Source organism: Natator depressus, chromosome 5 (assembly GCF_965152275.1).
Source record: "Natator depressus isolate rNatDep1 chromosome 5, rNatDep2.hap1, whole genome shotgun sequence".
Classification (NCBI taxonomy): Eukaryota; Metazoa; Chordata; order Testudines; family Cheloniidae; genus Natator; species Natator depressus.
This window is the reverse complement of record NC_134238.1, coordinates 52,006,915-52,023,819: the sequence shown is the minus strand read 5'-3', so window position 1 is coordinate 52,023,819 and position 16,905 is coordinate 52,006,915. Positions and strand designations below refer to the sequence as shown.

Sequence of the window (16,905 nt, the reverse complement as noted above, 5' to 3'; positions counted from 1 at the left end):
GTCCATCATGGTCCATCCCTCCTACTGCCATTATGGCATCTCACCCAATCTTCACCCTTCGCCTCATTCAAGTTATACAAGATTTATTTCTATGAAACAATCCTAACTCCCTTACTTCTATTATTTTAGAAGTACAGAAGTAAGGGTCTTACGACAACATTAACTTGGCCACGTTGCACATATTTCTATCCCTGTTTATCTTTTTAAACACACCATCTATCTAATTATTAACAGAAATATATTAAATAACATTTCTATAGAGAAAAAGAAATAGAAATGTGTACAACATGGCAATGTTCTGGTAGAAGCATTAATTTACATTATCTCCTTTATTGTTATTTAAGCACCATAGAAGCTTGATACTCCAAAAATTCACAGAACTGAACAACGCTGTTATCACTAAACGTCTGTCTGTTAAGTGTGCAAGATCTTTAAAATGAAATCTAAAGGAATTTGTCTTAAGCAAAGGTGTACCACAGAATTATTCAAAATATAAAACAATATTTTTACTAAGTTACACAGAACATGCACAACAGTAATTGGGTATGCAAGTCATGTATTTTATAATTACTTTTAAAATTATATGGCATGGTGATAGGCAAGTTTTTTTTGTAAATGTCAAAACACTACAATATCTCAGGAAAGCTTCAGGTATACAAGTATAGCATAACTGCCACAAATTGCATTAACCTAAAAAAAAATCATTCATCAAACTTTTAGAGAGCGAAAACATGTCAACTGAGAATTTAAAACTAGTACAGACTTTACTTTAGTGAAAGCAAAAGTTTGCAGCACATTATTATTTTGAGCTTTAGGGGGTTCCTGCATCTGCTGAGGTAGGAAGACAAATACCTAGAGCTGTGAAATCCTTGCAGAAGAGAAACGTAGATAAGATACTTGCTGTTCTGCAGGTTTAGACTGTTATGCTTCCTTATGAAGGATATGGGAATAGATTTTTGTGGTAGAATTAAAAAAAACCCACTCAGTAATCTCTTTTGCAGAACATCTACTGTCTCCAATCTTTTTCTAGGGAAACCAAGACTTGTCAATAGACAGTGATTTAAAGTTTTGCCTCTTCAAAGGAAAGTGATTCTAACTCAGCAGTACAAGTAAAAGTAAACCTTGATTTCTATAAAAAGGAATGCACAGCACATATTCCAAAATGGGAAAATCTGAAATGCAATAATAAATAAAATAAAAATAATAATAATAATCTCACAGGCAATTAATATTACCAGTGAGAAAAGGACCACAGGCAGGAGATGATGCTGATTTGAGAGTTTTATATATTTTACTGTTCTTAATGTATATTTAAAAGTGCTATGCTTTTCTAATAATAGATCCATTTCACATCCATGGAAAGACTTATCCAGAAATTACAATCACTAAAGATATTGTACAGTTTGAGCATATCAGGTGTAATCAGTGTTCAGAATTTTTTTTTCCACTCTAGTGCAGCAGTCATGACAAGTAGGGAGTGGGTGGAGGAGAATTTATTAATGCCAACCTTTTATAAAATGCTTTTCCCTTTTGCCGTGCAGCCTCACCTTTTTCAAAAACGTATTTTATTGGTATTTAAAATCTCCTTCATGAAAGCAAAAATATATTACATGACAACAGTTAAAAAAAGAAAATGTCACCCTCTGTGAAATAATAAGTTTTGTGTTTTTTGTGTGCCTTCAAATACAGCAAAAAGGGCTCTTAAAACTTCAAAACCAAACCAAAATAAAGCTTTTATGATTCAGGTCTGGAAAGATGACTTACACTTATATTCACATCATACAGGACTACTTTAAACTTCATAAAGTAAGTGTTGGGGAGCGGAGGGGGGAGGGAAGAATCCTGTATTACACAGAAGTCTTTCAGCAGGCAAGCAACATCTATGTTTGTCTCAGGCACAGTACAGTAGTAAAATATTCCTAAACCAGATGTCTTGGAAAAAATAATTCAGATACGTTCTCTTATACTCAGAAGTATGTAGTTAAGAGTAATATAAACTAAATTACCTTTACACTGACTTACCAGTTTATCTTCTTGTCTTTGTGCAAGATTTCTTCTTTTCCCTTTCCATTTTTAATTAATTAGTTAAATTGCCTGGGAAACTATCTGAACTCTGAATGACCTTTGTTACCCAAACAATGTATCTTCAACCATTAGAGCTAAGCACCTATTCAAACCTTGGACCAAGACTTCAACATTTGGGAAACTTTTAGAACCATACCAATTCTGCTTAATTCACTCAACACATTATGATAAGTTATATTTCATGCACATATGTCAAGGTACTTTAACCATAATGAAATTACAATGATCTCAGATTCCCTGCACTATATTTTAGAACCCACTGTAGAAATGTTGCCATGGAAAACTAAAGAGACAAATAATAGCATTTCTTTCATCAGCCCAATTAGTAATGGAGTTTTGTACCTAGTGCTGGAACTTCTTAGGCTAACATCTTGCCTATTTACTAATTTTCCTAATAAGCAAGGAACAAATATAATACCTACCACATTATTGTGAAAAAGTTTGCTAGCCCTCCAATGTTGTTTATCAAAGGCTATTTAGTCAATTTAATTGCCAGTTTCAAAAAGAGAATCTTGCAGGAATTCCATTATTTATCATATGTGGAGTTACTAGCTAAAGTACTTGGAAAGATTTACTTGCAAGTGGTCACCTACTTAGATCAAGCGCTAAATCACTGACTCTGTGATGATGTTTGTTTAGGTGGCAGCAGTTTAGCTGGCCAAGTCTCAATGGCTCCTTACTGAGCTCTGTGTGTGTGGCCCATTTTGCATTGCAGCTGGCTTGACACACAAGTCCCACTGTATACCAAACGTATTGTTATTTTAATGTGACTCTTAACAGTCTCCTTTGCCCTTACCACCCTAAAAACAGCTCCTAAGGGCAGTGTGTTCAATACCCTGTGGCAAAGCCACCTGTCATAAAGAAAATAAATTGTATAAATTTAAATTAACTGGCACAATTATCAGGCTGAGATGCAGCTAAGACAAATATTTCCAATATTTTGAGACAAACACATCTTCTTTGATCACTGTTTCAAAAGACTAACAACAAAGAACACAGAAATAGTTCCGTATGACAGACCTTTTTAAAGTTTTTCCTTTTGTCTAAATAAATTATATTCCTTATTTAGAAAACTGCTTTCAATCATCATCATGCTACTATGAAATTGTAACACGAATGTGTCTATATTAGAAGTGTTTCCGAAGACTGAGAAATGAAATATTTGGGACAACTGGAAGCTTTCCCACCTGCATATAAAAATTTAGGATATAAGTGGCACAGCCCCTACTAAGGAAACCTTCTACCTTACAATGAAGAGGCAGGGTCAAGGCAAACCCACTGCCCCCAATCCCTCCACGTTGCCTGCAGTAGGGGACTAAGCCATACCGCAGAAAGGGATGTCACACTGGGTTTACTGTATGGGAGCAGAATGCTTTCCTGCACTCCCTCTGGGTTGATTTGGCTCCCTCACAGTCTTCAAGGGAGGGCTGTACCTAAATAGTGTCATTGAACCCTTAGTGATTTGGCATAAAAGATAAAATACAGGTTGAAAAGTGTAACATTTCTAATGATCTTCTGACAAATTAATTGCTTTAAAAATTAACCTCTGTCCAGAAATGAATGTATTTAAAGTTTACTCCCATATACAAATCAAGGACCAGGTGGGATTATTCTTCCCTATCAGTTAGAAAATGCAAACCAAGCTGATCTAAAACAGCTTGTTTTTAACTTCCCCTTGGCCAGAGGATGTTTACAATTCTGATTGATTTTTTTTTTTGTAGACGTGGAGACTCATCTGTCAGATTTACCACTGTCAAACATTCCATCTAGACACCAAAAGGCAACATGAGCCCTGAACAAACAACCTAGGGCATCTAAAAGGGAAGGGCAATCCTATTTTCATGCAGTGACTTGTAAAACCTATTTTATCCTTTCCACCACTTTCCAGACTTCTAAGTGGGGTTTTAGGATGTGGATATTACTTCCCTAGAAAAGTTTAGAATGATCAATGCACTGCTCTCTGGACGACTTTTATATCAAAGATGTTCTACCTACGCAACCAGAGAATCAGACTTTTGATATGGAAAACACGTATTAGGTCAGCCAATGTACCCCACTACCAGTGCAGGATTGTTTACTACAGTGTATTTTCAATTGCTTTGTCCAGTCAAGTTTTAAATGACTCAAGGAATGCAGTTACCACCATTTCCCTTGGCAAAACACACACTTCCACAATCAAACAGATTTCACTATTAGAAAATGTTTACTGATAATGAGCCTATATTTTCCTTTTCTTAAGTTGATCCCATTATTTCTGCATGTACTTCTCTGGACCATTCTACACCAGTCATGCTTTGGCATATGATACATTTGAGTTAATTATATTAACCAGGGTTTCCTTAGTAAGATTCAAAAAGGTAAATATTGCCATTAAAATACTTCAGAACACACTCTTAGGAATCTGAATTTTGCTTTTGGCTATAGAATCCACATGCTTTCAAGTTTGGTTTTTTATTAAATCACTACTCTGAACCACCACTCCAATAGTACTTGAGAATGCATTCTTTCTGCTCTAGTGGCATTATGCTACTCTCACAGAAGTCAACAACAAAACTCCCCCTGATGTCACTGGGCACAGCACTGGGCACCAAATGTACAAACTTTCAAACAGAACACCACAGAAACTCTTGAAAACAAATAATAGCATTTTAAGGTTTTCAAACTCCTTTAAATCTATGAATATTCACAAACAGAAACCACCCCCAACAACTAGAAACCAAATGGTGTTGGTACTGAAACTAACATTTAATTCACAGTTAAAGCAGTCAGAATATGTTCAACAGTTTTAGAAAATACACCTGCATCATTTTAAAAGTCAACATTCAGTTCTTTTGCCATTGAAAGTGTGTTTTCCCTGTCCCTTACGGGTGTGTGTGTGGGGGGGGGTGAACAAGACCCAAATGAGTGGCTTATATTATTTATGATAATTAAGACAGTTCATTAAGGACCCAATTCTGCATGCGATGAGACTTCTCATGTACATAATGCTAGTCAAGTGAATAAATTTTTACAGAATTGGGGCTTAAGGGCTTGTTGATTTAGATTGCAACCTCTTTGGGGAAGGGAGAGTCTTTTGTTCTGTAGTTGTACAGCACCTAGCACAGTGGGGTCAATGACTAGTGATCCAAGGTGCTACAGTAATACAAATAAATAATATTACACAGAAAAAAATAGGGAATAAGATATGCCAAAAAGTCACTTAAATTCTACACAAGGGCGTCCACAGGGGTAGTTCTACTGACATAGCTATAGCAGTACAATTATAACTCTATAGTTCTGCTGGCCAATTTCCCTGGGTGGGCAAGCCCTTAGGTCAATAAAGCAAAATAACAATTAGAAAGCAATCAGGGTACTATCATCATCGTCTCCTGTTAATTCAAAAATGTCATTCTATTTCTGAAGAAAGTCAATGGAGACACTTCAATAATCAGAAATACACACAAAAATTTAAGAGCATGGATTTTTCCGAGTAATGACAGAGACGGAAGGGTTAAATAATAAAAGTGAATGTTGATAATTAAAAAAGCATTCTTGGAAAAACACCTCATTCTGATGAGCACCATCCATGCCTCTATTGCTTACTGTATAAACAAAGAAAGTCATCTCTCTGTGGTCACAAGCAACACACAGCATGAAAGAATGAAAGCAGAAAAGTAAAACAAACACTGTAACAATATTATTAGTGCCTTAATTAACTGCTATTTTAACCAAGTTGTCACTCTTCCTGTTTGTGCCCACAATTGATTTCATTTGGGCTATACTGATGTTAGAAAAATATATATCCAAGTTCTGAGCAAGTTTTCATGAAACAATGGTAAGAGCACCTGAGCCCCGTCTACAATAGTAAAAAGAAAAGGAGTACTTGGGGCACCTTAGAGACTAACAAATTTATTAGAACATAAGCTTCCGTGAGCTACAGCTCACTTCATCGGATGCGTAGCTCATGAAAGCTTATGCTCCAATAAATTTGTTAGTCTCTAAGGTGCCACAAGTACTCCTTTTCTTTTTGAGGATACAAACTAACACGGCTGCTACTCTGAAACCTGTCAGTCTACAATAGTATTTACACTACTTGCCGAAAGGCTGCACCTTCAATGTAGATAGAATAGGTACTAATTTTCCCAGTGTACGCAAGGTATGTTAGACATGTAGGCGTGACCAAAACTTGTATTTGCATGAGCAAACTAGGTACCTGTGTACCTAAGTACCCATTTTATACCACTTAAAAACTGTATTCTGTCTAGTAACTCATATTCGTACATAAGACATACAAGTGAGATGACTAGCATGGTTGTTTTTAATTTGTGCTAAAGTAATACTCTCCGTGTAGTCACATCTTCCAAAAACAAAGGAAAAAATAAACATTTCTGGCCTGTATGTTGAAGCTGATGGGTTTAGCTGAAGACTGCTTTTCAGCATTTTCAATTTAATGAAAAAATCTCCGAGTAATCTTGCTCCTATTTAATGCTTTAGGATAGGGCTTTCAAAGCACTCAGCATTGGCTTAATTCTGGTTCCCCCAGAAGTCAATGGGAGTTAAGCCAAGAAAATCCCACCATAATTTATAGCGAAAAAAAGATGCAAGTACCAACTCCTTTTTCCAAGTTTGTGTAACAAAGCAATCGTTACCACACTTCTCTAGGAAAATAAAGCAAATTTGACAGCCAAGCACCAAAGGAAAAACATCTTAATGTTTAGGCATGTTTCTGTAATGATTTTGCTACTCATCAAATCGTAAAACTGCATTGAATTAATAAAAGTAATCCTATAATTGTTCTCAGTAATTTACTGGATTTTTCTCAAATGGTGATGATTGATTACATAATGGGGAGTGGGCGTTTTAGAAGCAGTGGATTTACACAAAGCATACTATGTAGCATTATAATTACTGGAACTCATCACTTCCTTTAATTGAACCTATATTTTAAAATAAAAACAGCCATGCCAAAACTACTCTCTTTTGCTGGAAGGAATACATTTAACTAAAGAACTATGAAATACTTTTATTACACACCAAAGAACTGATCTCCGCAAAAGTGGAAATGATGAGAAAGATTTCAATATATACAGTAGAACCTTTGAATTACGAACACCTTGGGAATGGAGGTTGTTCGTAACTCTGAAATATTAGTAACTCTGAACAAAATGTTATGGATGTTCTTTCAAAAATTCACAACCGAACATTGACTTCAAACAGCTTTGAAACTTTACTATGCAGAAGAAATATGCTGATTTCTTTTTATTTTTTTAGTAGTTTACATTTAACACAGTACTGTACAGTATTTGCTTTTTTTTCCCTCCTCTGCTGCTGCCTGATTGCGTACTTCTGGTTTCAAATGAGGTGTGTGGTTGACTGGTCAGTTCTTAACTCCGGTGTTCATAACTCTGAAGTTCTACCGTATAGCAGATGTACATACACAATCTTTTTAGAGGGAAGATATATAAATATACATTTCACAGTAATTACAATATTAAGACACAGCAATAAGTTCCAAACACATACTACCACAGGGGTGGGTGCCACAGAAAAAAGAATGTAATCCTCAACCTCTCCTTATGTGAAAATAAATAAAGCAAACGTATTGTTTCAGTACGAGACCAAACTGCAACAGCAATCTGAACCGATCCTGTGCTTATGGAAAACATATAATTACTAAACTTTTAGAACAAGTTATTAAAGGAACACACAAAGGAAACAGTAATCAAATTAACAAAATAGGGTTTTGATCCTACAGCTGTTACATACTCAAGACTCAAATTGCAGCCAATGGGACTTCCAAGAAGGGAGAGGCGACCATATCAGCCTCAAGGCCCCAGTCCTTTTCCAAAAAGAATTTTAAAAGGTCCTGGAAACAATTCTGTTGTTCGTAAGTTTTGTGAAAACTTATTTTTACAAAATCTTAATATTTTGGGCCATACTGGAGTTGACAATATCTATTTAACTCAAGGTTTTTGTTACAACTTATAAAAAGTACTGGCCATGTTTTTAAAAAGAGAAATTTATTAAACTGAGGGATGTGCTCAGCAAAAGGCCCTTTTTCAAATGTATTGCACCAGATATAACTTTTTACAACATGTAGTGTTACAGAAATACTTACGGAAACATCTTTCAGATTTTTTTCATATGAGAAATCACAGCTTTCCACATTTTCTTCATCTTTAGAAACATCAAAGTTGTACATATTGGCTGGGCCTGCTCCCAACAGCGCTTTCCTCAGTTCTTTAACATACTTCTCTCTTTCCATTTCCATGTCATCGGCCTCCTTAGAAATCTCAGCTTCAGCCACTGGGGAGGGAGGAGGAAATTGGAGAAGTCTAAAAAAAAATACACTTTAATTCTGGAAATATATACTAATATTAAAGGAAGGTTATTAAAAACTATTTAAAAAGGTAAATCTAAATTACTATTTTTAACTAAAACTAAACTAAACTTAACTAAAACTAAAACACATCTCTGAATGTGGTTTATTACCACTTTATCCCAACACTTTTGCTTAGCCAGAGTAATGACAGATTAACTTCTCAACAACAAAAGAGAGCTCTGAATAACTTTGTATGTTGTCTTGTATCTCACAATTTTCCATGGGGGGTTTCTTCCAAACTCCTAAGAGATAGTGGCCTTCACTACACTTATTTCCTACCCTCACAAGTTACTTATTACCTTCTCCAAGTTTAAAGACCACCCTAGCCTCTGGTTATTCCCCTCTTCTGTCTTCAAAATCCATTGCAGGCTGCAGTTGACTCTATATTGGACTCCAGCACTTCCCACAGTGAATTCTCTCACACCCTTGAGCTTTAACCATCCCCAATTTCATTCCATGCTAAAATGTGACAGAAAGGATTATGGAGGCATTGAACATGATGCGCCTCGTGTGAGGTTTCAGGCACAAATGTTTTGGGTTTTTAAAAATATTGCAAATAATTATTATAAATCTCATTGCTATGTGAGTGTAACTGACTCTCCACAATGGGAAGCTCTCCCCAGAGTCCTGCTGCCAGCAGAGAAGGAATATGCACAGACCTCTGCTCCAATTGTCATGAAGTTATTACGGGTATTCAGAATTTTTCTTGCAACAAAATCTATGTATGTGGCTGTTTAGAAACAATAAAGCTTTCCTTAAATGATTCACATCATCTCTGTCCTCATAAAATATGCATCTGTTTTCTCTTAGTTTTCCATTTCTCACTTGTTAGCATCTCCCTTCAGCATCAGTAATAGTGGGATCCAAGCCTCTTTGCAGTTCATATGAAAATAATTCAGATTTTATAAAATTCTATTCAAAAATGTTTTGCAGACTAATCACATATTAATAGCCTGATTTGAGTTCTAATAGTCTAATTTTTATTGGAGTGCAAGATCTATTGTTGAGACAGATTTCACTGTACTCTATTGTATGAGAATGTATAAGGATTCAAATGGAAGAGAAAAAAATGCACTACACCTTTTTTAAAAAGTATTCCACCTGGGTCAGATCTAGCCTTATTCTATAGGCTATCAATGCTCTATGCTCTTTATTGGGTTCACAAGTGTTTCACTTTCCAGTTACAGCACCAATCTTCTGCAGAACATGATAGACAGTCATTTTTCTCTATTTGGGACTGAAGGACTACCCAACATTTGAGACAGTGAGGGGGAAGAGAAGAGCCATACCCTTGTGTCAGACTGAAATAAGCTCTTAACAGCGAAGTGAACTCCCAACTGAAAAATGTCTCACATAGTACTTTAGTTAGCTGTATTTCTTCTTTTTACAAATCTCGTCTTGACGACTGTTTCACCTCAAGAGATACACTTGCATACATATCCTGATCATGCAGATGAAAACAGAAGAGCTTTCCAAGCAAGGAAACCATGTTGTAATTGCCTCATTCTTCTCTTATTTATATTATTGACAGCGTAGGTAATCTGGTATTGCAATGGAAGCACTACTCGTCAAATCATCAGTCATCCAAATGTATAACAGGGGGGTGAATGGGCAATTATTTGCAACACACAGAGGTAGACATATCTTCTCCCACAATTATTTTTAAGCAGTTTTGCACATCATCTTTTTTTTAATCAGCACTGATAAACATGAGATCACATCCTTCACAGCTAGTTTCAGTATTTTCTCTGTGGTTTTTTTAAATGCAGACACACACACACACACACTCCCTTGTAAAGGTGGTAACTATACCTATTCATGCACTTTGACAGAATATGGAAAATATGTAGACACTATACATTTTTAAAAATTTTAAATCACACAATAAGAAAAGGAGTACTTGTGGCACCTTAGAGACTAACCAATTTATCTGAGCATGAGCTTTCGTGAAGTGAGCTGTAGCTCATGCTCAAATAAATTGGTTAGTCTCTAAGGTGCCACAAGTACTCCTTTTCCTTTTGCGAATACAGACTAACACGGCTGTTACTCTGAAACAAATCACACAATGGATCAGGTTTTCAGACAGAAAGTAGTAATGCATTTGCACAGGTATGAATGCACTAATCGGTGATTTGCATACAAAAAAGCTAGATAGGGACCTATTTGCCAGATGTGCAAATCAATCATTTTTGCATGCATATGCATTTGTTCGTGAATATTTGCACAAACAAAGGAATGACCAATTTCTGACTGAAAATCAGGTGCAAAAATATTTGCAAAAGCTTTGAAAAAATAATTAAACCCAAGATGACTAATAACAGTAATGTGTTTCTTTCTTTTGGAATTGTAATGGGTTAACTCCATGACCTACAGAAGCTACTATCTGTTTAAACAGAGTAAATTTGTATATTCTGCTTGGACACAGGAAAAGAAAGATAAAACACATCAAAGTTCAGAGACAGCAGAGGAGGGACTGCCTAGGTTCTGTTTTGCTCAGTATGTCCTGAACAAAACGTAATTGAGGAATTACAGAATTTTAAACTTTTAGTAAGGTCCAAGTAATAACGCAAGGACCTTTCAACACTAAGCTTATAGAAGGAACCTCACTGGGACGATCATGTGGGCATGGGGAATAGTTGATATCATGGTAGTCTCAATAAGGTGGAGTTTTCCCACCATTTTAGGAAAACATCTAATATAAGTCTATAGCACCATTTTATGCTCGTAAAATCTGGTATAAGGCAGGTCAGCCATTAAAGCCGAAATCTGTGGTGCAATCTGAGGGACACACAAAAATAGTGGAAGGATGGGGAACCAGGACTGAGAATGTATTAGTGCTACAGCTGCACTGAATGGGACATAAAAGTAGTGGGGAAGAGGGAAAGGGAACACATCATCCTTATCCCCTCTGGTGGTTGCACCTGTAACGTGAAGCTAACTCTCTTTACCGGCTGAAGTCCCCTGCACAAGGAAAAGTTATCTGTTCTTTATGAAGCTTGAGCTCACAGGTATACAATTGGTCAAAAATACCCTTCATCAGGCTATCCTGGATCATATTAAATATCCTTTAGTACCATGGGTCTTCCAATAAGTGTTTCAAATGTGTTACACCCTACATGAACCTGACAGCAAGGGGCTACAGAGACATTGGTCTATCTTTGACTGGTTCATAAAATAAAATAGCTACCAAATAAACAGGGATGGAATTCGTCTCAAGTAAAACAAATAAGAAGGTAGCCAAACAATGCTTGTGGAGGCATTTAAAAAGCTCCATGTGGGTCTTCTGGTATCACACTACTCACCTTAGCATGACAGGAGATCCCTTCTCTCTTACACTGGAGAAACAAGACTCAAAACTGAGAATCCTTAAGTGATGGTATCTTTAAAGAATTCCATACAGATATTATATACACCATCTTTACTTACAGTCAAGGACAAGGGCAGACTATAGTATTTTATAAGCATTGCAGCACTACAGGAAACACAATCAGATACTACAATGGTGAGTACTATAGGTATGTCTATAAATATGCAAAGCAATGCTGTGAAGCATGTATGGCAAAGAACTGGGAGTAAAATAAAAAGTTAAACTTTTTAATTCAGATTTGGTGAATTGAAAAAGGAAGACAAGCTTAGATTTTCTAGATATGAAAAAAGCAAAAAGGAAAGAAAACAGAATGAAACAGGATAGAGCTCAATATCCCTGCAGATTTTAAGGCACAATAAAATAAATTTGATTAATCAAAATTCCTGTGATGGATATTGTGTTCTGTTGCCTATTAAAGCACAATTAACAGCTAATAAGACATGATGAAGTTGACTAAGTTTTTCACTGAACCTCTTAGCTGAGCTAAATTAAAATAATATACACTGCTGTAAAAGTGACAAGATCTGTACTTGTACCTCAGCATATAAGACCTTCTGGCAACACAATTTTTTTTGTTTTACTTGGTCTATGTTTTTTGCAACAGCAACAAAATTCAATTTTTTTGTTTGTTTTACAACCTATTGATAGAGACATTAATGTACAGAAAAAGACACATCATAGTGCCATATACAAAGTTAGAATAAAAAAGTCCTTTGTGTGCCAGAGTACATTTGAGAGACAGAGACAGACAGACAGAAACAAACATGCTGGGAAAGAAGGGGGGCAAAATCCTTCTCCCAATTCAGGGGAAGAAATTGGTGCAACTGCACAGGTGGGCATAGCCAGTGCAACCCAGTACCCATAGCGATAGTCCAGTGGATCCACGCAGTACACTGGATATGCCTCCAATACTGTCCTGTCTTGCCTGCAAACCACCCACCTCCATGTTCCATTGGAGACCTAAAGGAACCAAAATACATACAAATGGCTTTGCATCCCGGATAATGAATTGCAAGTGTTTTTTCCAGATTTTTTAAAGGCATGTTTTAACCACATTGAGAACATAATTATAAGGTCACTAGGAACTAGGAAACATTTTAACAGTTACTTTTTTCCCAAAAAAGGTTTTGTACGATGTAAACACCATTTCTAATGTTCATAGTAGCAACTGCTACAGTTAGTTTATATATGAAATTCTGTTATAACCCTCTTTTTCAACTGTTCTACATTTTTTCAAAATCCTGTTTTATATTAAGGTAGCAGTCACAATATGCTAGGCATTATACAAACTAAGGCCCAATCCTACAATGACTAACTTTGCACATGTGAGTAGTGCTACTGAAGTCAATGGAACGACTCATGCATTACAGGAAGCACATGTGTAAATTTTTGTAGGATCAGGGATATATCGCAATACAGTCTTCACCCCACGAAGCTCAAAATTAAATACAAATGGCAAGCAAAGGATATGGGGAAAGGGATAAAATTTACAATCCAAAATTGTTTTTTAGTTTTAAATTGTACGCAACAGCCCACAACCTAGCCATTATTAGCTAGCTGCTTTCTTATAGATATTGCAGTGGAAGTGGGTCTTGATGACGAATTTAAAGGAGGAGAGGGTAGTGGCCTCACATGTTTGTTCAGGATGGACAAGAGACAGTATGGAAGAAGGTCTGGACATGTCTCTGGGTACATCAAAAACAGGAGCCGAGTGCTTGTCACCATTGGCAGAGTGTTCAGGGGGAGTGATGCCACAAGAGACAAGCAGGATAAGCAGAGAGGGGCAAGAAAAAAAATAGGTAAAGAAATTTTGTTTTCAACTTTAAAGTGGCTATTTAAAATAATGATTTGAAGATTGAGGAAACAAGTTACCGTATTATTGAAGAATAAGTCATCACCAAGAATATAAAATCATTATTTGTGGGCTATAATAAAGGGATCAAGGTGATTTTCTTTTTGTAGGTGTTCGAGTACGTATGTCAAACATGCTAGACTTGTATGTCAGAGCTGTAAAAGCAACAGGAAATCCAAGTTTTTTCAGAGAAACATAAGTTATAAATGGAAAGTCTCTATAGATCAGTGGTTTTCAAACTTATTTGATTGCGCCCGTCTTTTTTGTGTCTGTAGTTGCTTATTCCCCGCCTGCCCCCAAATACATATACCACTGCCTAGCTCCGAAGGCAGAGTGCAGAGCAGCGGCTGGTAGTGGGCATCCAGCTCTGAAGGCAGCACCGTATCAGCAGCAGCGCAGCAGTAAGGGTGGCAATGTGAAATATTTGTCAATACCACTTTTCATAGCAGATTTAACGTCCCATTGCCACCCTTACTGCTGCGCTGCTGCTGCTCCTGTCAACCCAGGGCTGACAGCTGGAGTCCCGCCGCTGCCTCCCAGCAGTGCCGGATTTACAATGGCGCCAGTGGTGCCATGGAGCCGAGCCCATGCTCAGAAGGGGCCCTGTCCTGCTCTGTGCCGCGATCTCGCCAACCCGCTGGCTTCCCCCCGCCGCCCACCACTTCCTCCTCTCGGCCTGCCCTCCAGTCAGCTGAAGGCTCCTCTTCACGTCCTGACCTCACCCTCTGGCTTCTCGCTGCCTCCTGGTTAGACCCCAGTGTACCTCCGGCTCCGGGCAGTCTCTGCTTCCTGCCACCTGAGGGGCCCCACCTGTCTCCCTGGAGCTGAGCCACCCGGGACTGGTGCAGAACCCTGGCCAGCTCAGTCAGTTTTTTGGGGGGTGCAGTGTGGGACGCTTGGCCGGGCCCCTCCAGGCAACTGGGTCCTGAGAGAGCCCGGCCGGTGCAGGTGCTGGCCTGGCTGATCGCACCACTCCCGAGGGGCCGGAGCAATTCCCCACCCTGGGACCAGCCCTGGCTGTGCTGCCAGCTCAGCACGGTAGACAGTTGCCTCCCAGCAGGGCTGCTGAGTGCGGCCGGGTGGCAGACCTTGGGGGAGTGGGTCTCTGGAGGGCCTGGGCAGGAGGGTGCAGGGCTGTGAGGGGCCGGGAAAGATGTGTGGTGGGGCACTAGGGAGTGGGGGTTCTGTGTGGGGTACTGGGCAGTTGTCGTGGGGCTGTGGGCATGGAAGCGCTGGGCAGTGGTGGTGGTATGCAGGGACTGTGCATTTGTGGCAGGGTCTGGGGGGGGAAGGGGCTGGGCACAGCAGGTCTGGGGGGGCTCTGGCCATAGGGAATTGGGGGGGCAGTGTTCCGGTGTTGGAGGATGTGTGGCGCAGCATGGGGCAGACCACTGTGCATCTGGCAACTGCCAGTTTGTAAATAGTGCCCTCGCACTGGGCTGGGCAGAGCGGGACCGCCTCTGCCATGCCATTGCCCCTGGCAGGCCCCTCACTCCTGGGACTGACCCCCCGACGCCATGCTCCATTGCCCCTATAGGGGCCCAAAAATATGTTTGGCGCTGGGCCCACAAAAGATTAATCCGGCCCTGCCTCCCAGTGGTGGATTGGGGAGGGTGAGAGATGTAGAGTCTGGGCAGCAGGGCTTTCTGGCTGTTAGCCCCAGGGTGCGGGGCTCCGGCTGTCCCCTTTATCCCATCCCCCCAACAATGGGTATGTACATTTTTCTGAACAAGCCCCAGACACCCAGGACTCACAACCAGAGCTCTTTTTAAAAAAAACAAAAAATACACACAGTTCGCAGTTGGGAGGCCCACCCCCTAGTTTGAAAACCACTGCTATAGATCCTTTTGTCCGCCTTCAAAAGTCAATACAATATCGGGTCATACAGTACATTTTGTAGGACTTTTGTCAAGTTTTTCTATGGTTTTACATTTCTTAAACAGTGAGGCTTCCACCACTTTTCATCATCATACTAGATCCATAAGAACTAGAAAAGACCAATCCTTCAGCAACTCTTATTCATTTCCTGACCTGGTTTGCCATGCACAATATCCCACAACATGAGAAACTGAAGGGATTTCCCACTGTTTAACAAAACAAAACCTAACCACTGCTTTCTCCCTCAAGCAAATAGCTCCAAAACAGCTGAAATCTGAAACTTCAAAGTTGAGATGTGAAAAGCTTGAATATGCTTCACTCACTTTGAAAAATGGTCTTAAAACAGTTATGAATTTCTGAAAATGAAGGACTAAGTACATGTAGTAGAAAAATCTTACGCTGTTAGCTGTGCACTTAAAGAGAAAGATCGTGCACATGCACTTAACTGTGCTATTTAGTTAAGGGAAGTTTCAAGCTCAACTGCTGAAGCAAAAGAACACTGAAATCTTGAGAGGTTTAAAACAAAACAAAGCGTGTTGTTGCTTGTTTCTTCAGCAAACAACTTAGCTCTGGAATAAGGATAACACAGCCACATTCATAGCTACACAAAACAACTCATTCTAGAGCAAAGGGATGATAAGCTCAGCTAGTGTAATCAGGTTTCAGAGTAGCAGCCGTGTTAGTCTGTATTCACAAAAAGAAAAGGAGTACTTGTGGCACCTTAGAGACTAACCAATTTATTTATGCTTAAATAAATTGGTTAGTCTCTAAGGTGCCACAAGTACTCCTTTTCTTTCTAGTGTAATCAGTGGATCTTGTAATATGAACAAGATAAAGTTTTCTGGATTTCTTCTTGTTGTCCACTTTTTTTCCTACAACAAACCAGGAAAACTAATTGCAAAAAGCTAGCCTCAGGGCAAACAGATTGTAAAACTAGGCTGCTGTTGTAACAGAGGTAGTTCCACCTAATCCCATCCAATTGACACAACAGCACAAGGAGTTCAATTCAGCTCCCTTTCGACTCAGTGAAGGGACTAGAAAGTTAATAGGAGTCAATATGAATTGGATTGGCCTTAGGAGAGGAGGTCAAAGACCACTCCCCCTCCCCCCCCCCCCCCGTGTTTTTCTGGTGCTGATGCTGGACTGTGTTTTTTTCTTCTTTTGACATAGTGATGTCCATGATCCCATCCTTTGTGAAGTGCCTATACGACAGGTCTGTCAGATGAAAAAAGTTAAATTGAAAACAAAGGGATAGAAATGTTCTTCTATATTCTCTTTCTATTGTAGGGATGCTAGGTTTTACTTAGAACAACAGTAGGTGAACATAAATACAAGCATGACTTTAAGTTGGTAGTCTCCCTT

At 38.7% G+C, this 16,905-nt stretch overlaps 1 protein-coding gene across 3 annotated transcripts in view; it reads right to left on the bottom strand.

Annotated features, from left to right (window-relative positions):
* Positions 1-16,905, bottom strand: part of XRCC4 (X-ray repair cross complementing 4) — a 284,419-nt gene that overhangs the window by 227,911 nt on the left and 39,603 nt on the right. For all 3 annotated transcript variants that reach the window (XM_074952809.1, XM_074952811.1, XM_074952810.1), the window contains exon 3: positions 8,183-8,370. In XM_074952809.1, the coding sequence (XP_074808910.1) occupies positions 8,183-8,370 (188 nt within the window). The remainder of the gene's footprint in view (positions 1-8,182; positions 8,371-16,905) is intronic.